We start from the raw sequence: 23,728 nt of genomic DNA, 5'->3' as shown, positions 1-23,728 counted from the left end.
GGTTGGTTATGGAGGATGGCCGGTCATTCATCCTCGTACATGACAGATTTCCTGTCTACTCGTGGTTTGAGTCATTGTCTTTTTAAGGAAGATAATGGAGGTGGAACAGACCTTCGAGTTCAGGGAAGCACACTTGGGCTCTCTTTTAGACCTTATTGTGTAGACTTGATCTTCAGTCTTTGTGTGACTGAGGCATGCGTCACTGGGTAAGAGAGATTGGGGTCCAGGTTATTCTCTGTGAACTTTGCCCAGTTAGTTGCCCAATGCAGTGAGAATAAAGATTGCTTGTTGAGATGGCCCTCTCCTCGTTATCTGATGGGCAAACAGCAGTCACCTGGGCACAGCAGAGGGACAGGTGACTCCTACAAAGAGCCAGACGATAGTAAAGAACCCCAATTTCAAAAGAAAAATATAAAACTCTTAGAACCCACACAAAGGATTTGTAAGAAATGTACTACTTAAATTATTTTATAAGAATCAGTATTCTTCTCAAAAAGTACATTAGAAAAATATAGAAAGGCATCCTGATTTCTTAGAAAGTAAGTTCATCTGGTGATTCAGCCTTATGGAGAAAAGTGCCCTTATTAAATTTGCGTAAATTCAAAAGTGACTTTAAAGCTACTTTAAGGGAGAACGTTCTTGAATATTCCAGTATGTTCTGCCTTAAAATAGCGTACTCTCCTATGCCTTGTATACAAATGCAGAGGAAAATTGAAGTCCAGTTAAAAGCCTTAGTCTCACGCTGTTCTGGTGCTCATGTGTCTTTATGTAGAGTCCTCTTAGGCTTTGGTTTGGTGTGCGGAGGGGGGCAACAATGGCAGCATGTCTGCATAACGCGGAGAGAAGCTTTCTCTTCTGATGTCAGCGTGCTTCCTCAACAAACAGTGCAGACTAATAGAATACATCTGTAGACTTTTGAAAATATTTGGCATATACTCACTCATTCTGAATGCAGGAAATAAAGAAATACTACATTGCCTGTATCTCAAAGAACAAACAGGGCTAATTAAATAATTGGTAAATAAGGAACACATAGCCTGACACATGTTTGAGATTACACACATGATCCTGTAGGGAAAACAAACAGTAAGAGCCCTAATGCCGTAAGAATGGGTTCGAGCGCTAACACATGGACAGCCCAGTTTTCAAGTTTCCTTGGCACGAAGTTGCAAGGCACTGCAGCCCTCCGAAACATGGCATTGATGTTTGAGTGAGGAAGCTTTCTGGATTCGGAAGGCAGCCCCATGTCTCTGTATCATGTGATAATATTTTACCACGGTTGTCAGCCATTGTCTGAAAGTCTGTAGAGCCTCACGTTACCTGTGGAGGGGACATGAGCTCTGGGACTTTGGATGCTGCCTCTCCAGGCCTGCATCTCACTTCTTGTCTGTTTGTTGTTAAAGAAGCAAAGTGCCATCTTAGGTTGGGGGTGCCTTGTCATCAGTCTTGCTGAGACAACTGACCATGCCTGTTTTACTGATGGCTTCTTTGTTTTCCTTTGCCTTCCAATGCCCAACTCCAGTTCTTCTAAGAAACATTTATGAGATTTTTTTTTAATGACATATTCATTCATGGTAAAATATTTCATTTGTGACTTATGGTCCATTTCTGTTCTTCCTAGCAAACACTAGTACATCCTGGAAGGTACATTAGCCATTTCTGAATGGGAAGGTCCCTGAAGCACCCTAGACTAAATGATGTTCATAGGGTGCAGAATGGGTCAATGGTAGCTCAGACAGTTTAGCACCTAGGCAAGGTGGGAGCTGACCAGGCACCTTTAGGAAGTCCCCTGCATCTCTTGCACTTTATCCCTAAGTACCCTCTCGGTGCCAGGCAGCTGGTGTGTGTCAGCAGTGGTACAGTCCGGATCCTCTCTATCCAAGTATGCATACACAGGAAGTTACTAGATGCCAGCTGCAGAGAATGGAGATTTCTACAGGGTAGTACACGTTGCTCTCTTCCTACTTCTTCCTTTCTGAAAGATCAGCTCTTGCTGATCAAGAGGGAGAGGACCTTCTGCTAGAACACACGTCGGTCAGGGATATTCCTCAAGCATGGGAGCCACTCAGCAATTTGCCCCTGCAATTGGGAATTACAATCTATATGCCTCAACAGTGTGCTCTTTGAGATCCAGGGCGGGGGGGGGCACGCACCCTCCATGTCCCTCCCTGGGAATTGGGCATAGAACAACATAAATGCTTTATAATAGCCGCTCTTGCTTTATTTGTCTTTTACTGGCTTGCCATCGGAGTCCAGAAAAAGATGGCATTCCCCATGGTTTTAAACCTCAAACCAAGGAGTGTTGAAGGAGCAGGCTACTAAGATTGATTTAAAGCAACATATGTTAAAGATTACTCTGAAATATCTATCTGGTTCATGAATTAATCTGTCTTACAACTTTCACTCCTTCTGACATGTTTGTGTGACATGAAGCATGTTGGGATGTGGCTTTCTAGTAGAAACATTATGTCCCTTTTCCCTAGAGGACTTGGTTTCATAGTAATTTTATTAAACTCGTCACATAACATCCAGTCTGTGTTTTATGAGGATCTTGAGCTCTCAGATGAATTTGGGTGATGACCAGACCCAGACGGAAGAGGAAAGATACATTTCATGCAGCAATGTCAGGTCTGTAGTTGTAAAGACCACCAATGGAGAGCAATAAATGAGTCTGATTTAAGCCTCTCCACCATTTCCTGCACACAGTCAGGAGGCCCACCTTCCCCTGTGAATGCCTGGAGCCCTTCCCACATGGCATTAGCGCATCACGGCCCATGTTGGAGGTTCTTCTAAGAGGCTTAGAGGCGTGTTGGCCACGTTCCACTTTCCAGTCCTCTATGCGGACAAAGTCACGGTGATGCTGTGCTTCTCCTTAGCGTTTTAATGACAGGAGGGTCACTGGGACACAGTTCAGACGAGCCTCATCTTGAAGCAGCCCATCTCTGGAGGACACACTGACTTGCACTTCCTCTGCCTTTGATGTCCTCTGTTCCCTGCCCCAGGTTATGGGTGTGCAATAAAGGGGAAGCATGTTTTCCAGATTCTGATTCTTAGGGCTGATCCCCAGGCACCACTCATCCTGGTATTTTGTTTGGGGCGTGTTCTGATGGGAATCGTCAGTTCCCCAAAGCGGAGACGAACGGAGGGTGGTCCACCACCGAGCACAGGATATGAAACCTCTGTGTGCGCTTCTTCTAGCCAGCAACAGCACCTGTGTGTGAGCTCTCTGAACACTACTTGAATGGCTGGCAGTCTCAAACCCTCCTGCAAAATTACAAAGCTTTTCATAGTTGCTCACCTTCCATTCATATTTATATCTTACTTCTACTTAGGGGCTAGGTTGTATTTTTGTTGTTGTTGTTGGTTTGTTTGGTTGTTGTTGTTGTTTCTATTGAGTGAAAGAAATTGATTAGATCCAAAATAAAATAAGTTAGTGCACATAAAGTCAATGGTTTTCATGTGTATTTCTGACACATGGACTTTGGTGATTTCTATTTATATACATTGACAAAAACTTGGTACTAAAATAGTAATGATGCCCTAGTATCCTGAAGCCCAAATGGTGGATTTAATATGTGTTTTGCTAAACATGACCCACTTTTCAGTACCAGGATCAAATATTATGCCATTTGAGATTTAAAAATATATCTCCTTTCTAATTCCGCGTCTTTTCGTGTATTGGTCACACAAATAAAAAGAGACATCTTCAAGAGCAGACCAAGCTCACTTTGAAAATGCATTCCCTCCGAGTTTCCTGGAACAGAACAAAAGGCATGCCCAGTGAAACAGTAGTAGACTAGCCCCCATAAACGGCTTTGAAATTTAAGCCCTTGGGTTGGGCAGTCCAGCTCTTGCAAGGTAAAATGGCTTCAAGTTAAAACATAGTTCGTTCTTATCGGTGGTTTGCATGAATAGGCTTTGTAGTTTTCTGAAACATTTTTATAGCCAGATGAGGTAAGGAGTTGGTTCTATTTTTGATTCAACTTCCTGAGTCTTAATATCTCTTTGTATAAAGAAGACACTAATTGCTTGGTTTAAAAGGCCCAGTGCTTTAAAACAAAAATCACACCGGGGTCAGAGAGTCGGCTCACTGCTGAGCCCTCGTTGTTCTCGCAGAAGACCCGGATTCAGTTCTCAGAACCTACAGGGTGGCTCCCAGGCACCTAGTGCTGCACACACATCCTGCAGGCAAAACACTCAAGCATGTAAGATAACAAATAAATACGTCTAAAGATCTGTGATAGCCTGCGAGGAGTGTCCGATCTATTTAAAAGTGTGATTTGGTGCACATAATTTACTTTGTAGATATGCTTAGAATATGTTTATTGATCTTCCAAGTCTTCATGTTTTCTATCTTAAAAATGGATGGACTGGTGATATTTTATAATCTTCATTTAAAAATTGTTCAAGAAGAGTTAATCTTCTGACAACTGCTGCTATGACAATCTTTGTTTGTCTTTTGAGACAGGATTTCTCTTTAGTTTTGGAGCCTGTTCTGGAACTTGCTCTGCAGAACAGGCTGGCCTTGAATTCACAGAGATCCACCTGTCTCTGCTTCCCTAGTGCTGGGATTAAAGGCGTGCACCTCTACTAGGCAGCATCTTTTTTTACCAACAAATTCTTGTCTGTTTTTTGTTTAGATTCTTGATTAGAAAATGTGATTTTTTTTTTTTTGCACCAGTGTTTCTATGAATATTCACCTCATGGAGATCTATCTTAAAATCAGGGAAACACTGCAAATTATTTCTACTACCACCTCTGTCTAAACATATAATAATTAAAAGATAATATTGCTTGATGTCCAAAAGATGATTGCTCCCATCGGTAGTATAATAATACGTACTGATGAGATGTACTTTCTATTTCTTCAACTCTCTGTCATAGTCTCTTTAGGACCATCATTAGTTCTTAAAACCCTTTCATTCAAAACTTCTCATTTTCATGCTAGAAATAATTTCAGATATTCTTTATCTTAAATATTTTAATATACTTGCTCCCTTTCTAAATTGCTTTTACTTTTCCATCCCTGTAATATCAGACGCGCTGAGAGTTTGCCCGCACCCGTAACCCAGAGTGTTCGTACCACTCACACACATCACATCATGCCTTTGTGATGGGGAAGGAAGGGCTTGCTTTCCCTGAAGATATTATGTCTGTTTTGTCAGACAGGAGATACCTTCTAGTGTCGCAGGAGTGAACAACTGAGTTTGTATGGGAGTTGTTTTTGTCAAATAAAGTGTAAGAGATTACTGGCGTGCCAGCATGTAAATGTATGAACGTAACAAACATACCTTAGCTACCCTGAGCAGAGATCACGAGAATGAAGTTAGACCCAGGGAAACGGTGGATTGTGGGTCTTGAAGGAGATGTTGTGAGTTGATTGGCTAAGAGAGTCTCCTGTTCAAGAAGGCTGGGGAATTCAAGCATCATATCAGTGTGCAGTGAAATTTTGCTTAGGTTCATCAATTGACTTAATATTTCCTTTTCTCACTATACAAAAAAAAAAGTGGAAAAAAAAAAGAAACATTAAGAGATTATCTTTAAGTCTGTGTGCTGGTGTTGAGGCTGCTAGCTAGGCTTACTCCCCAAATCCAGTCAGTGTTTCAGTGACCAGCTCATCACATCACCCATGGTTCTAATGGCGCAGTCCCTTCGGCAAAGGAGTTGGCTGTGTTACATACTGAAACATATGCATTATTATTAATAATACCTTTTGTTTTATATATGGAAAATATATAATTGAAATAATGAAAATATTCTCCTTATTAACCAGACCAATTATAGGGTTTTTTTTTATGTTCTACCCACTGTCAAACACCAAAATGAATGTTCCATTTTCCTCTCTTTATTTAACGATATCATGAAGATAGTTGAATTATCTACAGAGACATGTTGGAGTTTGAGGATTTTCAGACTTCCGCAAGTATCACATGTTTCTCAGTGACGGTGACCACTCAGGGCTGGCTTGGCATCTGTCACCAGTGACTACTCATCAGTGACTTGGGGGAAGTAGTAGCAGGGGAAACATTTTGTCTTTAAATCAAGGTGTCAGGTTTATATTTTATCTATTAAAAAAATGTAACATGAATATATTTGACATCTACCTCGGCAAACAAATTAATGCTAATTAAAGATTAATGTGTTATAATTAGCATTAAAAATGCAATTAAATTGTGAGTAAATGGACCAGGAATAGAAAACTGTTAGACGTCTCACTGCCTGGTTTTCATATTCTGCCTTTTGTTTTTGCAGCAAACAGAGGAACTGGGGCAGCAGGCAGCTCCCAGACTGGAGACGCTCTGGGGAAAGCCCTGGCTTCGGTGAGGAAATATTGACTTTGGACTCCACAGGCACCGCTTGTAGCAGGGTGAACTTTAATCAGAAGTGGACATATGGAATTTTAGAAAATAAATGCAAATAGCTTTGATGAGGGGGTGGGGGTGAAGGACCACCGAGACCTTTTTGAGGAAAAGCGATTTCACCTCCCTTGGCTAGCTTCTTTGATCTTGTTTTCCCACTGCTGTTCAGCCACATTCAGGGAGGGTCCGGGGTTAATCCCTGGGCCTTTTGAACACTTTTCTGTGTCCCTTTCTATTTTTATATCTAAACTATTATCAATGCCCGCTGGCTAGCCAAGACTGACTCTTTAAGAGTCAGTTGGAAAAGTTACTTGGGGTGGGAATGACAATAGCTGAGGTCCATGGGGCACTTGTCCCTTTATTGGCACCTAAGGGACTTAACCTCTCTGCCGTGCCCAAGCACACTGCCAGTAACCTGGAGCTGAACAATTCTTTGCCCCTTAGTGACAAGGTAGCATTCCTTATTCATTAAACTCAAGTGCTGTTTCTTGGATTGTCTTCTGAGGCTCCACATGGTCATTTACGCTTTTAAGAAGAAATTTTATACTTACAAGATTTGTGTCTTGCATTTTCCCTCCCTTCATGAGCGTAAAATAAGTTCAACTAATATCAGCATCAAATGCCAAGAGAAAGTCCTTCTTTAATCTGGGCTCTCTTGTGTCCTGCTCTCAGATGCCCTAATGACAGTAGACATGATACTTGATTTGGGGGGAGAGAAAGGAAAATTAGAAAGCTGTATCTCTTTGGCTTGCTCACAACAACACAGCCAATACAGGTGGGAAAGGGACTGGACTTGAAGCTGGCTAACCCCACTTCCTTTCCTACCATTACGTACCACCAATGGGATTCTTTTGTGAGCTGGAAGTTATCGTTGCATATCCTTTTTCCAAACACTTTTGAACGTTGTTAGTGCAGTTGAGTGCCACAGACATTATGTGACTTTTGGGTTTTAAATGAACTACATGGGTACTTTTGTTGTTTGAACATTGTGTATTCGAAATGAATGAAAAGTTCTTTTCCTCCCCTCTGTTTTAAGATCTATTCTCCAGATCACACTAACAACAGCTTTTCATCAAACCCTTCAACTCCCGTGGGCTCCCCTCCTTCGCTCTCAGGTACGATATTCTAAACTTCTGTTTGCAGAAATTTTAGGTGTAATAGATTGCAGAAAGACCTTCTACACCCCCACTCACTACAGAGATCCCAAAGCATAGCCTTTCCGTAGACAAATAGAATCAGGTGGACGACAATTATTTTCTTAGAACGAGATGAAAAGGTATTTCTTAAACTCTTCTGAGTTCTCCAAAAGATGGTCAACAGTCGAATCATATATTCCAATAGAATTTTTCAAAGAAGTAGTTAATGTAGCCATTACTGTCTACTACTTAATTACCAAATAGAGGCTATGTACATGAATCCTTCCCTGGAGACATTTGAGCTTTCTCTAATTCTGTTGAAGTATTTAGAGGAAAGTGTGATTTTGTACATAAATTGTTATATAATTGTGTAAAGTAAGAGGAATGTTTGTCTTTTAAATACAATTGCTATGATGTGTAGCTTCTCATCAAATAATTAGAGGTGGTACAGTTATATAGTTAATCATTTTACTTTCCCGAGGTACATTTGAGTGCCCCTACTGCACTTGTTACGTGAAGGCTTTCAGAAAGCTTTGCCAAAACCTTGTCCATTGGAAAGAAGGCAAGGTGGCTTACATGCAAAACTGTCACATGTATACATGACCTTATTGGAATTTAGAATAGGTTTGCCTTGCTTAAACATTGTGTCCTTGAATCCTTACTGTTACTGTCATACAACTCCTTGTTAAACTGAGCTCCCTTGTAAAAAGTAGGAGGTTTCAAACTACTTAACAACTTTAGGAAATGGTGACTGCAGCATAGATGGGGTTTAGCCCCTGTGATACAGGAATTTTAAAGACTAGGATGGTAATAGGGTCAAGTGGATCCTCCAGTTTGTCTTTTCTGGGTGACCCACATTGAAACTGGGAAGATTCAGGGTGATTCTAAGATGGCAACAGAATTCCCCACCATGGCACAGATGAAAAGCTCAATATTGTGCTGTTCTGCCTTGGCACCAGCTTCTTAGGCTCTGAAACAATTACCTCAGATATCAATCTCCCAAACCAGAGAAGGACTGAGTACAAAGGACTTGAGATAAGAGGAGGAACGTATGGAAGCAGGTGGAATGCCACGTTTACTGCTTTAGACAGAACAGCGAGTTCTGTGGTCTTGAAGTGTGAGAATAGCTAATGTCATATGTCCTGGTTTTGTACATAAGTATACCGAATAGAGGCAAGGCTGGGTGGTTTGCCAAAGGTATGCCAGGAACAATGCGAGCGCTTGCCCAGGAACCTGGTACCCATGCTCTGGCTGCCGCTACACTTTAGGTAATGACAGGGAGGTGGATACACAGCCCTTCAGACACCTCAGCCTCGGCAACCTACTGTAGGTAGACGGCACACAAAACAAGCCTGGGGACGTCACTTTTCTCATAATGCATTTTGTAAGACCACATGTTAGGAAGAAAGAGCTTTTATGAAGATATAAATAAGGGGACAGATTGCTATTTTCACACCAACGGCTCTGTCCAAATTCTGTCAAGAAAAGTAATTGAACAAAATACCCTATTTTTATTTAGCATAAAAATACACAGGCATACCCATAAAAGACAGGAAGAATGGGTTTTAAACGTGCTGGCAGCACCAGAGCACGGGATCTTGAGAGATCACAGTTATTGTTTTCTTTTTTTTCTTCCTTTTTTGAGTTATGGATTTTCTAAGTTTTCTACAGTATATGTGAACTTTAAAATTGGTTTAAATTTAAAAGTGGTTTTTGTCTTGTAGGTTTGGATATAGGGAATATATCAAAAGGCTCTTTGGAAGAAACTTTTTAGTGGTTGTTGTTAGTGAGTTTTATCCTCTCTGCTTTAGTGAAGTGCTCTGAACAAACCTTATTTTCTCTAGAAGTTTCTGAGGGGATTCACAAAAGAGTATGTACAGAGCATGAGCTAAGCACCGAGTTCGATCCCCAGCACTAAAAGGTTTTATTTCATTCTATAGACTTCTTTAAAACAAGAGTTGATTTCTTTTGCATTGACCAGGGGATTTTGGTTGAACACAATCCGGCCTCCAGTCAAGGCCTAATCACCCCCTCTCCTTGGCACCCTTGAAAGCACCATGGCTTTCCATTCTCCAGTGACAGATTTCTCCCAGAGGAGGTCTGCTAGCTGAAATTTAGACCCCACAAAATCTTCCCTTTTACAGAGCAGCCCAAGGACACTGTAAGCACATGAAAAGACTACATGTTTTACATTTGAAAGGTTCCTCTGGCCCCCAGATTTTCATCCAGAAAGATTCGCTGTATTTGTCTTATTGACTAACAAAGATCAGCATTGCTGGTTTTTACGTATGGGTGGGTTTGCATGCACGGATCTGATTGTATTTCTCCTTTCAATGTCAGCAGGCACAGCTGTCTGGTCTAGAAATGGAGGACAGACGTCATCATCTCCTAACTATGAAGGACCCTTGCACTCTTTGGTATGCAACATTTCAGACCTCACTACTTTCCAGTCAGGTTTTCCCTTTCATTACCTCTTTAAGACTCTTTACTTTCGCTACTCACTAGTTAAGGTCTACATCAAGAACACCAGCTTGTTGGAGCCAGTCATTAGGCTGTGCTCATCTCTTTGGCCATGGTGGCTTAGATGCAACAAGAATGGAAACCCAGGGCTCTGAATACCTAGGGCCTAACAAGAGATGTGCCCTCCTCCCAGCCTCTTTTGGAAAATTCCAGAGCAATGAGTACCTAATAAGGTCTGAAACCCTTAAAGAAGCTCTCTCCCTATACCCTCCCTGCCAGATAACTGTGGGCCATTTCCACCTAACCCTAAGCAAGAGGTCTAGCACTCGTGTCCCTTCCACTGTGGTCCTTGAAGGAATTCAGCAATTTTACTTGTAAAGCAGTGACTATGGTTACTCTTCCAGGGGGAAAGCTAAACATTTCCATGAGCTTAATTCATATTATAAATACTCACAGGATGATTCAAAGTCTGGCACTTTTATCTTCCTCAGCTCAGGGTGGGCGGAGCTGGAATTATGCAAGAACCAGCCCTGTGCCAGGCAGGTTTGGTGCCCACATGAGTGAAGTAATAGGGAGCCTTTTGTCCCTCGGGATCGAGTTTTCCTCTTTTCCTTCATACTCTGAGATGAAGCACTGTGGAAGGCAAAGAATCCCGTATCTCTGCCCATGTGCCTGTCTACGGTTTAGACGCTACTCTTTTCCTTTTCAGTTTAGTTTTTAAAGGAAACTATGCAGATGAAAATATAGAGACGGGTGTCTTCCTTCCTCATGCTCTTCCTCTGTGAACTGTATGAATCATACAACTATGCATTTTCGCCAATAAAGACAACTGCGCAGAGAGAAAACATGCCCATGACCCAGCGCTTTCTTCTATAGACTACATCCGATAGTCCAGTAGTTTTAAGTATTTAACCTCTGTAGACTACTCTCCATCACCCAGCCATCAAATGCAGGCTTTATTCAGCTGGAGAACTTAGAACAGAACTGTGGACCTCAACTTTTCCTTGTACATTCTGAAATACACAGGGATTCGCAAGTAGAACACTCCACTCTCCACCAGGGAACTGTCAGGCAGAAAGTATGCCGGGTACCTGTATGATTTCTTTTCATGCTTCCATTGACCCTACTCTCTGCTGTCATCCTCCACTTTTATAGATTCGAAACTGAAGACTCAGAGAAGGTTAGTAACGTTCTCTGGGCCAAAGGAGTAGCAAGGCCAGTAGGCTAGGGAGGTCAGATAGCTCCCAAGGCCACCAAATCAAAATCGGTTGTACCATAGACTAAGCCTATTAGATACACATTCTTCCTGTCAGTAGAGAATAATTAGAAATGGCTTTTCTCATGCAATGGAGCTACACATCTGTTTGCCCAGCACTTTCGAAACCAAAGTAGACTGTAGCATGTTCTAGTCCAAAACAGCACTAGGTTTAAGTTAAAAAGAAGAAAAGGGGGGAACACATAGATGCAAACCCTGACTACTGTTTCTTGGCAATAAGACAGAGCAATTAATTCCCTTAATTTTTGAGCCGCGTTTCCATGTTTCTATAGAAGGAACAGCCCTGTCCTGTCTGTCTGTGAATACACATGGCATGCGGGTTGATGAGACGGTACATTTTAATCTCTTCACTTAATTATTAACCACAGTAAAAAGGGAGATGTTCCTGTACTCTCTCTCCTCCCCGTTAGCTATAGCATAGGCCTCATCTAGGGGAGGAAAACTAGCACCCTGGGGACTAGCTAGGAAAAGAATGATTGGTTTTTCATTGCGTAAGGAATTGAGTTTTTTGCTACAGTATAGACTTTGAAGTCAACTCTAGGTCCTGGGTCGATGACCAGGCTGAGTCTTTGTTGTTCTTTGGTCTCATGGTTTCCTATCACTTTAGGTGACAGAATTTTTAAGATATCTTTGCTGTAATAATTTCTGAGCCTCCTCCCCCCAACACACATATGCAAGGTGATATTAATAGCAGATAAAACGTAGGGGGAGAGTTAACGTTCTCTAAACTTGTACCTATTTCTGACTTGTAGAAATTTTTATTGATAAAAACAAAGAGATCATCTTTCCAATACTACTATTGTGCTCTTTAGGCAGTGCTTGCCAGAGATTTCCTCAAATTCAATGCATGTTTTCCTTGCTCACATAAATCTAAATTCTCTTTCAAGCTAATGTAGTCCAGTATAGCATATGTATATAATAATGTTCTCAAAGAATTATTGAATTGACTTTGTTCGTGAAAAATAACCCTACAGTTTTAACAGTAACATTTTCCACCAGTTTTCTAGGAAGGACATTATTTATTTTTATTATTGTTCTCAGGAAGCAAACTTTATTGGAAACATATATTCCGAAAGCCAAAGTGTGGTCTGTGGCAACTCAGTGTTCTGCTTGTGTAACCTGTGCATGAGTTTCAAACTGAGTCGAATCTCACATCATTTTTATACCCACAGCAAAGCCGTATTGAAGACCGTTTAGAGAGACTGGACGATGCGATTCACGTCCTTCGGAATCACGCAGTGGGCCCGTCCACAGCTGTGCCTGGTGGCCATGGCGACATGCATGGGATCATTGGACCCTCTCACAATGGAGCGATGGGTGGTCTGGGCTCAGGGTATGGAACTGGCCTTCTTTCAGCCAACAGACATTCACTCATGGTAAGTGATGTGGATACATGACCTCTACTTATGTAGAGTTAGAACTTCAAGTGCAAACACTACTTGCAACTCTCCGCTCTTAAGAAAAGCTGTATAGAGATATAATTCACGGTATGGATGGTTCATGTATTGATAGTGTACACTTCAGGGTATTCATAGTATTGTGCAGCCATCACTGCTGTTGAATTCTGGAATGTTCTTGCCTCTTGTAAAAAGAAAGAGAAAGACACCAAACTATCAGGCAGTTACTCCCCACCCTCTCACACCCCCTCAGCTCCTGGCAATCACTGATGGACTTCCTGTTCTTACAGGTTCTGGGCATTTCTCAGTTAAATGGGATTACATCATCGATTGGTCTTTTCTGATTAGTTTCTTTTTCTTTATCCTTTTAAGGTTTACCTGTGTTTTTCCCAGATGCTAAAGCTTTATTTGTTTTCAATGCTATTATATTTCCCACTTATCAGGTGACAGGTTCTCGGGCCGCTTTGCTCTTTGGCAGTTGCCTGAAAACCAAACAGAACTCACCAACTCCTATGAGTGTCCATGCGCAAGATTTTATATGGACATGTTTTCATAAGCTGCTGGGTCACTGCTCATATTTTCAGTTATTCACTTGATAACTTTGATCAAAGCACATCACTCAACTTCATGTTGCATGAGTGATATTCCAAATATGAGGGTGGTTTATATACCCCATGAAGCCAAAATGCTACCTTTTAGTCTCAGGGTTGGGAGGTAGAAATAAGTTGTGTATTTGCTTTTTATGCGAGTCTGAGAATGTCTATAGCAAAAACATTAAATGATAACAATTAACTGATAAAGCAGATAAATTTTGCTGTATTATTGATTTTGCATCAATCTGCTCCTTGCACGTACATGGTAGTAAATGTCTTGTTGCCCTGCTTGGCCTTTCTAGGCTTTCAGAGTTGTTTGGGTACAAGGCTATTTTCCCTTCTCACTCCAGCTTCTGTAGTGAAATGGTTCCAGAAGGAAATGCAAAATAACCATGAATCCTTGCGCAGCTCTCATCCCACAGCATTTTTTGGTCTTTCTTCAATTTCTCTTAATTAAAAGACTAAGATGAAGAGTGCCATCCTGCACAGTATAATACTGAAACCTGCAACTGATTAGAAACTAAAAATGTGGGTTCGTAAATAGAAGCGATGAACTCACATCTAAAATGTGGAAAGATATTTTTCAATGCCAGTGCTATTTTTTTCTTAACTTTTTTTCTTTATCTTGACCTCTCCCCTAAAAATCTATCATTGAATAAAAATTGTTTACATGTTCCTTGGCAGTTGCTGAAGAGTTTACAAAGAAAAGCCTAGGTTTTAATTTAGCCTGGCCTCAGGTAATGTGCTAAACACTTGGGACTCATATAATATGAGATTTTCATTTGTACAGCTCTCTCTTCCTCTCACTTTTTTTTTCAACTACAGTGTTTAAACAATACTGCTTTTAATTAAGAAATCTGGCTTTATTAAAAATCCAGATCTGCAACTTATAACCATTTATGTGTATCTGTTCTCAATCAAGAGAAAAATAGTCTAATTTCTGTAGCTGCGTTCACTTTGCATATGTTAGCCGGATGCGGCATGCACCCAGGACGTTGATGTAGAGACTGTCCTTCCCATAAATATGTAGCTCGTTCTTAAATACCAGATGGAGGCTAAGCGGCTCTTTAGCATATTAAACTGTACATAGATGCTATTTGGAATTATTTGACCTTTGAGTTGCCTTCTCTTTGCGTCTGATTCCGAAAGGGACAAGAGAAAAAGAAAGCAACACCAACAACAAAAAGCACACTACAGTTATTTTTGAAGAGGGAAGTTGAGCTGACCCCAGTGGAAAGAGAAGAGAATAGACCAGAGTAATTTCTAAATTATTTTAAATAACTGGCCAATTGTATGCAGACAACTCTTGGCCATGGTCGCTGGGGTGCTATATTAAAGACATTACGTTTCCAGTTTTACTGATTAAAACAACTTCCGTCTCACTCTGCTAGGAACTATGGGGCCAGCCAGACCTTGGCCTTCCTCCAGAGATGTGAATGTCTGTAGCCCATGCCCTGTGAATCCAATAGGTTCACAGCCTTCTAGCTTCCTAGAAACCCTGTAGCCCCTAACAGTATGAACTCCCCATCCCAGAAGCCTCGTGTGTGCAAGCCATTGGATGGGCATATCTTTTCTCAACACAAACCCGTTTGAATTTCAAAACAAAAACCTAAGGACAAAGGAAATAGTTTTCTAATTTAGTCAGTCTGAAGTTAACCTTTGACCATTTGATACATTCCACAATAAAAACAAGAGGGGAAGCAAAAAAAAAAAATCTCCTTTTCCCCCAACAACAACAACAACAAATTCAAGGAAGATGCTGGTAATGTTTTCCACATTTGGATTTTAATACATGAAACAGGCTTCCCAACCCTGGCCAGCTGCAGGAAGTAAAGTAGCAGTGGGTACGGACCGGAAACAGGGCAGAGGGGCTGGAATGGGGCTGACTCCTAGCTACACACCTTCCTTTGTTGTTCTGGGATGGAAGTGGAGGCACAGAAACTTGAGACTCACCCTAAGGCTGCTTTTGTTTTGAGCAAATCTCTGTTCGAACTCTGCCCCGTGATTCCTTCTGATTAAAGAATAGATGACTTCAAATGGTCTTGACCTCTATGCTCTTCTTTCTTCTTTCCCAGTCTCCTGAAAATCAAAACAAAATGCCTTGCTAACATGGAAGATGACAGAAGCCTTTCTTTCCCCGGCAGCTTGGGCCTGTGACGGGGAAAGCTGTGCCCCAGCCATTGTGTTATCTCATTTGGTTGCTCACATATTGTACTTAGCTTTTGATTCACAAAATGTCTTCCTTGGTCTCTGGGAATTTACTAATTATTAATACAATGAAAGTGATGTTTTTCCCAACTGCGGCATGGCTCACACCGCTGGAATAAGTGGCAGATATGCGGGGCTTTCTAGACAGTGTTATTTGACTGTGCTTCAGAAACTTTGAAGGAACTTCCATTGTCTGTAAGAATAGGATCAGCTCTGTGGCTCATCGGCCAAGACCCTTGATTAGTCACCAAAAGCCTTATATTTAGCCATTCTATTATGCAAAGGTTTTCCAGCCAAACCAGTGTATGCAAGTGCACATTGCAAGAACAGGCCCCATTAGGTACTTCTTTTGCATATGTCCTGGGTTCATCTGCCCTGCCCACTTCTCTCTTCTCGCCCATGGTCGAAGTTTTGACAAACTCCTCCTCTTCCAGGAAGCCATCTCTTGCTGCTTCTGTCTATAGCAGCCATTTTCTGCACCCCCCAGCATTCCTGTCTCACAGCACCATGAGCCATACCGCTTCCAGATATGTATCTTAGCCCGCATCACAGAGCGCTGGTTCTTTTATAGCGACAACTTCAGTATGACTGGCAGGTGTAAATTCCTGGAGTGCCACATTTTATATTTTCTCTCCCTCGCTGGAAATAGATTGTCACTCGGTGAGAAGAAGACTGACTAGCTTGACCCCTCTGGTCTAGGCTCTGGGTCCAGCAGCTCAGGTGGCATTTATAGAAGTCCAGTGAGAGGGACCATGGTGACCCTCAGGGCTGGTGATGTGAACTTCCTGAAGTCCAAAGAGGCTAAGACATCCATCTCCATTTAAGTTTGCAGACCTTACTCCAGACTCCCTTCTCTGTTTGGCTGCCATACCTCCTTCCCAGACATTGTAAATACACCTTTTCAGAACTAAAGTGCAAAGAGTTGGTGATTTTCATATGTTGGTAAGCATTGGTTGGCAGAAGAAGGTTCTGGGCATTTTATGATCTGGATCTCAGAGTCGTAGGGTTCTCTCCAGTGAGGACTGGGGGCATAGCCTACAAGTGTAAAGCATTCTTTGTTTGGTTTTTTAAGACAGGGTTTCTCTGTGTATCTCTGTCTGACTGTCCTAGAACTCACTCTGTAGACCAGGCTGGCCTCGAACTCTCAGAGATCCACCTGCCTCTGCCTCCACGAGTGCTGGGATTAAAGGCGTGCGCCACCACTGCATGGCTAAGCATCCCTGTCTAAGTACCTCCTTAAGTCACCATGTAGTTTCCAAATGGCCGAGAGTTATAGACTCTTCCCACTTGAGTTATTGAGGTGATAACTTTAAGTCACCAAGTAATGTTTCTTGCCATAAACGGCCTCCTTCCCTGGCACAGTCTAAGCCTAAATCTCTGACTGTGGGGGAAAAAATGGAAACAAGTGGGGTTGTCTCTAGTTGGGCAATCTTTCCACTTCCAGTTCCACTCTTTATCTCCTCCACCTCATGGTTAACTTGGCATTGAAATCATCCCCTCTCCACTAAGCTGCTCTAGGAGTCTTCTCAATGTGGTCCTTCTTGTTAATTATTGGCTATTATTCTCAGAGACAGAGCCTTTCAAGCGGCTTCACTCTGTCTCTAAGTGGAACAGAACGGACATCAAGCATGTCTTCATGTGGCCCCGTGTGTGCCCCTGGTTAGATAGACTCAGCAATGTTGTGTTTGTTATCAATATGCAGTTCCTGTGGTTCTCAGTTCCTTTTTGAGTAAATTCTGCTTGTTCATTTCAAGAAAATTAGCTGTGGCTGCAAGTACCAGGCGCTTGCTCAGTTATGGTCTCTAGTCTCAAGGGGGCTCACAAACTAGGTGGAAAGAACCACTACCTTTTAAACAAATTGTTGTGTGCTAGTCCACTAGGCCCTATAAGAAAGCAGGGACGCTTTTACCTAGAAGGGACAGCCTCACGGTCTCCTGTTATAGAAGTGCCTTATGTGTTCCTGTATATGAAACCAAGGCCTTTGTCCATACGGGGCAGGTGCAATACCACCGAGCTACAGCCCTAGCCCCCATCTCCTTTTTTCTTCCTCCCTCCCTCCCTCCCTCCCTCCCTCTCTCCCTCACTCCCTCCCTTTCTCCCTCCCTCCCTTCCTTCATTCCTCTATAAAAACTGAAGTAGGATTTCCTAATGTACTCAGGTTTACCTTGAACTTACTTTATAGCTCAAGGTGGCTTGAAGCTCTCAATCCTCCTTTCTCAGTTTCCTCATTAGCTAGCCTTACAAACTTGTACCACAGTACCTAACAGCAGCAATCCTTTAGGAGCTGTGGCTGATTAAAGAATGGAGACGCCCTATGAAAATTTCCCCATGGCGTCCCACAAGCCTTCACATTGAACTCCTCAGCCCGGGTGGGGTTGTGGAACACCTTTTAGAAACCACCGATGCAAGAGAAATCTTAACTCCATTTCCTTCTCTCTGGGGAGTTTAGCTTTTAATTTAAAAATTTATTCTATTAGCTTATGCTGAGGGGTCAGTGATCTTTCTTTAGCTGGCATGGAGCATGTCGGAACTTAGAGGGTATAAGGCTTTGTGGACCAACAGTTGACTTCTGCTCGCATAGTTGAGCTTGGATGATTGAATTTTAGATGCTAAAAGCAGCTCACAAGTCAGTTAGCCCATTGCCACTGTTTTGCTACTGAAGACTGAGACCTAGAAAGGGGAAGTGGCTCAACCCTGCTTGCTTGGCTAGTTCATGGTTGAGCAAAGCTTTAAAACAGACAGGCAGGCTAGCAACTGCATCAACATTTTTTTTTTAATAGTACTGGGGCTTGGTTTGGCAAGTGTTCTACCCCTGAGCTGTAGCCCTGGTCCCAGGATCCTTCCTACCACATCCTATACAGTACACTTCCCTTTTACCCAGTACCCTAACACTTTCAAAACTATGAATGGCATCTAAAACTACTCTGTTCCCTGTGCTTAGGTAATGAGCTCAAATACACTCCTCCATTGTGCCTGGATTTAGCTCTCCGGATCATACTAAACCACCACATGGGGTCCCCATTGGGTGCTGCTGCTCTGCTGCCTTAATAGCATTTCCTGGCAGGTCATCTAAGTAGACACAGGGATTAGGAGCTTGGCCTGAGTGTGAGCTGAGGCATCAGCCCCTTAGGTCTTTGCAGATTTCAACTCCATAAAGTTCTCCATGTGCTTAGGGACACTTTTCATGTGTATACAGTGATTGCTGTAGAGTCTTAGGGACTTTAAAGGTCATCTCAACTCTAATCTCCCTACATATTATCTAGCAAGGTGTTAATCAGCCTCTTCACCCTCTCTGTAAAACCTGTTTCGATCAACAGGTTGCAAGTTTTACCTCTGCCCAGCCCACAGAGCTCTCTGCCTCTACGTACAGTGCGTTTCTGCCCACTGGAATTGCTCCCAAGTCCAACCCAATACAGGCACGAGGAATTTTTATCCAAGGTCCCCCTTTCCACTTTAAGGAACTTTGAGTGTATGGAGTATCAGTCTGGTTGCGGTACTCAGGGAATGTTAGGGTAGACCAGTGAAAATATGTCCACTCCTGCATCCCACTCATTCTGTCTAAGAATTCTTAGTTGCTAATATTGATGCCTTTGCAGTCATGCTGATGTGCCATAAGCAAGCCTCCATGCCCACTGCCCTGGTGGACTTAGTGTTGGACCTGTCCAGAACTTCACCAAACCCCTCCGAATTTCCTCTTTCAGCTTTCCATCTGCCTCCGATCTATAGGTCGACTTAATGTCCTCGTGCAGTTCTATCCTCCACCAGCTCTATTGTCGGCAGATGTGATGGCTTTCTTTAAAGTCCACATCAAAGCCGCTAATAAAAATGTTGGCCAGGAAAGGACATGGACCAAAAAGCCCTGAGGCTCAAGAGAACATTCATTCTCCACACTGGTTCCTGATCTGGGAGTTTTCTGTCCCAGGCAGTTCTGTCCCCCCTGTTCATGCAGCTCCTGTTATGACATCCATCCTGACGCTGTAGGAGTCCAGGCATGCACCTCCACCTCCCCATCCCCGTGAATCGGGAAATGGATTTGTCTAGAGGAACTTGTTCTTGGTTAAACCACATTGAGTTCATGGGGCCATTGCTGTCTTGCCGAGCATGTAGACACTGTCTGTTTACCAGGCTGCTGCCCCATCTCACCAAGGATTGTAATTTCCAGCATCATAGTCGAGCCAATACTCTACTACTGATTTTAAAATCAGGAGAATTGCCTGTCTCTAGAATCCCCGTCTCTTCTAATCTCCTCCATTAGCAGCCATTCCTGAGAGTAGACTAGTAACCTCAGCTGGAAGATTTTTCTTCAGCATTCCTGTGATACTTTTAAAGAAAACTTTAAGGAAACAAAAAGAGAGGAAAGGGAACTTTAAGAAATTCTCTCAACCAGGGATTATTCAACAATAGAGTCCTTAAACTCACATCACAATTGTGTTCTGCGTCAATTCAGCTAGAGTCAGACTTTCCATCCAGCCAGTGCCCTGAGACCATTCCACCTCCAAAGCAGTGGCTAGAACTCCAGTCCCATACACAACACCGAGTGTTCCCATACACACCACCGAGTGTTCCCGTACACACCACACAGAGTGTTCCCATACACACCACACAGAGTGTTCCCATACACACCACCAAGTGTTCCCGTACACACCACACAGAGTGTTCCCATACACACCGCCATGTGTTCCCATACACACCACTGAGTGTTCCCATATACACCGCCCTTGGGTACATTCTCTTCGATCTCTCATGGCTGTTGTATTCCAATTCAGACCTCGTGACATGGACACTGTCCATCCATCTGCTTAGATATGAAGCCCAAACCCCTGCTTTCTGTGCACCTGGAACAAATAGATACGGAGCCCATATGTAACATACTGTAGCTACATGTTATGAGCAAACGAAATGGTTAAACCTCTCCCTCATCCCCATTTTCACATGGGAAAATGAAATACACATTTAAACCAACCCTAGCTTCATCACACCCTCAGTGTTACCTGTTTTCTGCTTAGATAATAGAGGCGAAGTCGAGCAGATACTTTGAGTACCTAGTCCTCTTTTTGTTAAATGTGAGAACACATTAAACTGCCCATAATGTGGGATGGGAACAACCCTTGTGGTGTAAAAAGGGGGGGGGAAACCCACAAAACTGTGGAGAAAAGCATACATTGTGCATGTTTGAAACCCCCATCCTCTTTCACCCCGTGTCTCTCAGCTTGCTTTAGATGTAGCGGGGGCAGTTGGAGGTGCAAGAGTCTAGGATTTCATGGGAACCTCTCCTGGCAAGGCTGCAGTAAAAGCCATGCCTCACTTCAGGACAAGGTAGAATTACAGAGTGCCACAATTAGTGATTAGATTAGGAAAAAACTACACTTAGGCAGGGGCCCATGCAGAATTTAACAGTTACAGTGGGGCATTTTAGAGAAGCCATTGCTAAGTCAGAGCATAAACATGATTTTTAAAAAAAGTTTAAAAAGAAAGAAAGGCGCTTATATGCTCAGAGAGCAATAAGAAAATAACATGATGGTCTCTGGCCTTGCAGCTGGTAGCCCAGGCTGCTCCAAGCCCCTCCTCCACAGAGCGACGGTCCCAGCAATTGGTTAGAGCATTGCACAGGAGAGTCCACAGGAAGAGAGAGTTTTCATGTATATTTTTTTACATCCAAATTAAATTAACTCATGGAATTTTCCACCCTTGGGAATTAAAGTAGCAGTTCATGAAGTAATTCGGTTATGTCATTCATACCAAAACAGAAAATACTGGTGTAGCTTGGCACTGTTTAAAAGCCAAGACTAAGCCTTGGCCATTTTATATTTCTTCAAATTCCATGGCCGTTGTGTTAGTTTAACTTTTATTGTGGCTGTAAATTTTTCAAATCAAAAGTATCCTAGCTGCTGCTTAGAAAACATGTGGCTTTTTTTTAAAAAAAAAAAAAAAAAAAGCAAAAAAAAAATGAAAAGCAAAACTGGTTCAGAGCAAGTAGAGGGTTTAGGAAAACATCGGCGTTGGGGTTAAAAACTGAAAGGTGGGAGCTGCGCTTTCTGTCAGACCTAATTGGTTGACATTTGCAGTTTGTGCTAATTCTGGCTTCCCCTTTACCCATAAATCACCCGAGAACTGTAAAGCTGAGTTTAGCCAAAAGATCTGTCCGACGTTAGCAAGGGGGGAGCATTGTCGTACAATAGCCACACGCCCTTGAAAGCAACTAATTGGATGTATTGTGCAAAGCCACAGAACCGCGCTTGCACATTGTCGTTCCCCGTGCGCCCCCCCCCCCCCCCCCAGCTTCTGCACAGGCGCAGCTCTGGTGGGGAGCTGAAGTGTGTGAAAGTTATTGGAGAATGGTAGTCTCTGGGTAATGTTTCTGTAAGCTGCCCAATTTTCCCCCTGTAGACTAGATGGGAAACAGCTGGGTTTTGTTTTAAAAGCTGTTTTGAGAACTGTCTGAGTCTTGAGATATAGAACTGAGGTCACTGTTGAAGCAGGTGCTCCTGGACAAGCAAGAAAACTGCCAGGGGCCGGCTGGCGCGGGAATCTGCTGCAGGGGACTTCCTCTTAGAGGGAAAAAGTGTTGAAGTTTTGCTCCTCTATTTAGGACACCAACGGTCTAAGTAAGTAATCGCATTAGCAGTACTGTTCGGAACTGAGACTCTTTGAACACAGCTAGCCCTTGAGTGAATAATTAGCTCAGTATGAAGGAATCCAAAATGGTCATTTCCTCTACAGGGCTGCAGATCCAAGAGTCTGAGGTTCCTCAGCTCCAGAGAGGTTTGAAGTCCTTGAATTTCCTCTGTAAACACAGTAGCAGCAGCGAAATAACTGCCATTTAAAATGAGTCTTAGCCTAACTGCCTGGGGCTGGGGTGGGGGTTTTGTTGTTGTTTGTTTGTCTGTTTGTTTCAGAGACTATCTCTTAAAACCATTTGACAAAATCCACACTGAAGCAGTTTTGAAAAAAAAAAAGTAAAACAAGAAACGCGAGGAACCCCTTGAAGTCAGGGCAGGGTACCCACTACTCTGAGGATGAGGGAAACAGGCCCCCCTCCTTTGGGAGCAGCAGTTATTAGCAGCTGTGTATCCAGTCGGGAATTGAGATTAGCATTGTAAACTTTTTTTAAGAACTAGAAGAAAATTGTTTGGGAAGTTGGCTCTGTATATCAGATCTGCCTTGCCAAAAAAAACTTCCTCTCGCAGAACACATGTACTAGGGTTGAGCAATGTTGTGATTCTCTGAGAAGCTCAGGATTCCCAAAAAGTCTGTCCCCATTATCGAGGAGGGCAAGGGGCAGAGGGGCGGCTTTTGCCATCGGTGGCTCCACCATAGTCTTCGCAGTAAGAAACCAGCTGTGCAGGCCAGGGCCGCTTCTCTGCTTCTCGGTAAGGACTCAAAGGGGGCCCTTCTGCCTCTAGCCAGCACATTCTCCACCCTCAGCTGCGTATTTGCGATGGTCAGATGTACGTGGGTAGACTTTCCACACACCTGCTCTTTGCAGGTGACCCGGGAAACATGCAACAAGGTGCTTTGGTCCTTTGTGAGCCCTTGGTCTCAAAAAAGAAAGAATTTCTCTTTATATATATAAAAAAGTAGATATTGGCATTTTTCCTTGATTTAATGCTACTCTTAATGTCATTTTCTTTTATTAAATCCTTTCTTTTGCTTTTGATCTTATTTATAGCAGCCACTGGTCATATGGAAGCCATTACTCTATAGCTGGGAGATGAAAGACTTCAGTGCAGTTAACTAAGAGTGAATCATTTGTGCCAGTAGTATGCGCGTACAGTGAGGTGCCATGTGCGTCCAGAATGCCCTGCATGTTCGCTTTGTAGCAGGGCTGTTGAGCTTTAGAATGGTCTGCACGAAAATCTGCTTTTCGTCAGAGATATGTAGTCTGACAATATGAAAACACATGTTAACACACAGCCCTGAGCTGCTTGCTTCATGTGCCGAGAGACAGACACAGGATCAGACAGGGTGGGGGGAGACAGACAGATGCAGGGTCAGACAGACAGACAGACAGACAGACAGACACACACACACACACACAGAGACAGATGCATGATCAGACAGCAGACAGACAAACAGAGAGAGACAGACACACAGAGAAACAGACAGGCATAGGAACAGAAACACACAGAGAGACAGACAGACACATACACACACACAGGCAGAGAGACAGACACAGGATCAGACACACACACACAGACAGACAGATGCACATGCAGAAAGAGAGACAGACAGAAAAGATAGAAACAAAGAGAGACTGTCTAATACCATTTATTGATGTTAAAAATATAAATTTCCCATT

At 42.8% G+C, this 23,728-nt stretch overlaps 1 protein-coding gene across 18 annotated transcripts in view; it reads left to right on the top strand.

Annotated features, from left to right (window-relative positions):
* Nucleotides 1–23,728, top strand: part of Tcf4 (transcription factor 4) — a 343,415-nt gene that overhangs the window by 299,259 nt on the left and 20,428 nt on the right. For all 18 annotated transcript variants that reach the window (XM_087895926.1, XM_087895929.1, XM_087895927.1 and 15 more), the window contains 4 exons: nt 6,253–6,320; nt 7,396–7,474; nt 9,836–9,912; nt 12,404–12,607. In XM_087895926.1, coding sequence (XP_087752052.1) covers nt 6,253–6,320; nt 7,396–7,474; nt 9,836–9,912; nt 12,404–12,607 — 428 coding nt within the window. The remainder of the gene's footprint in view (nt 1–6,252; nt 6,321–7,395; nt 7,475–9,835; nt 9,913–12,403; nt 12,608–23,728) is intronic.

Source organism: Myodes glareolus, chromosome 13 (assembly GCF_982192425.1).
Source record: "Myodes glareolus chromosome 13, mMyoGla1.1, whole genome shotgun sequence".
Lineage (NCBI taxonomy): Eukaryota > Metazoa > Chordata > Mammalia > Rodentia > Cricetidae > Myodes > Myodes glareolus.
This window is presented reverse-complemented; position numbering and strand designations above follow the sequence as displayed.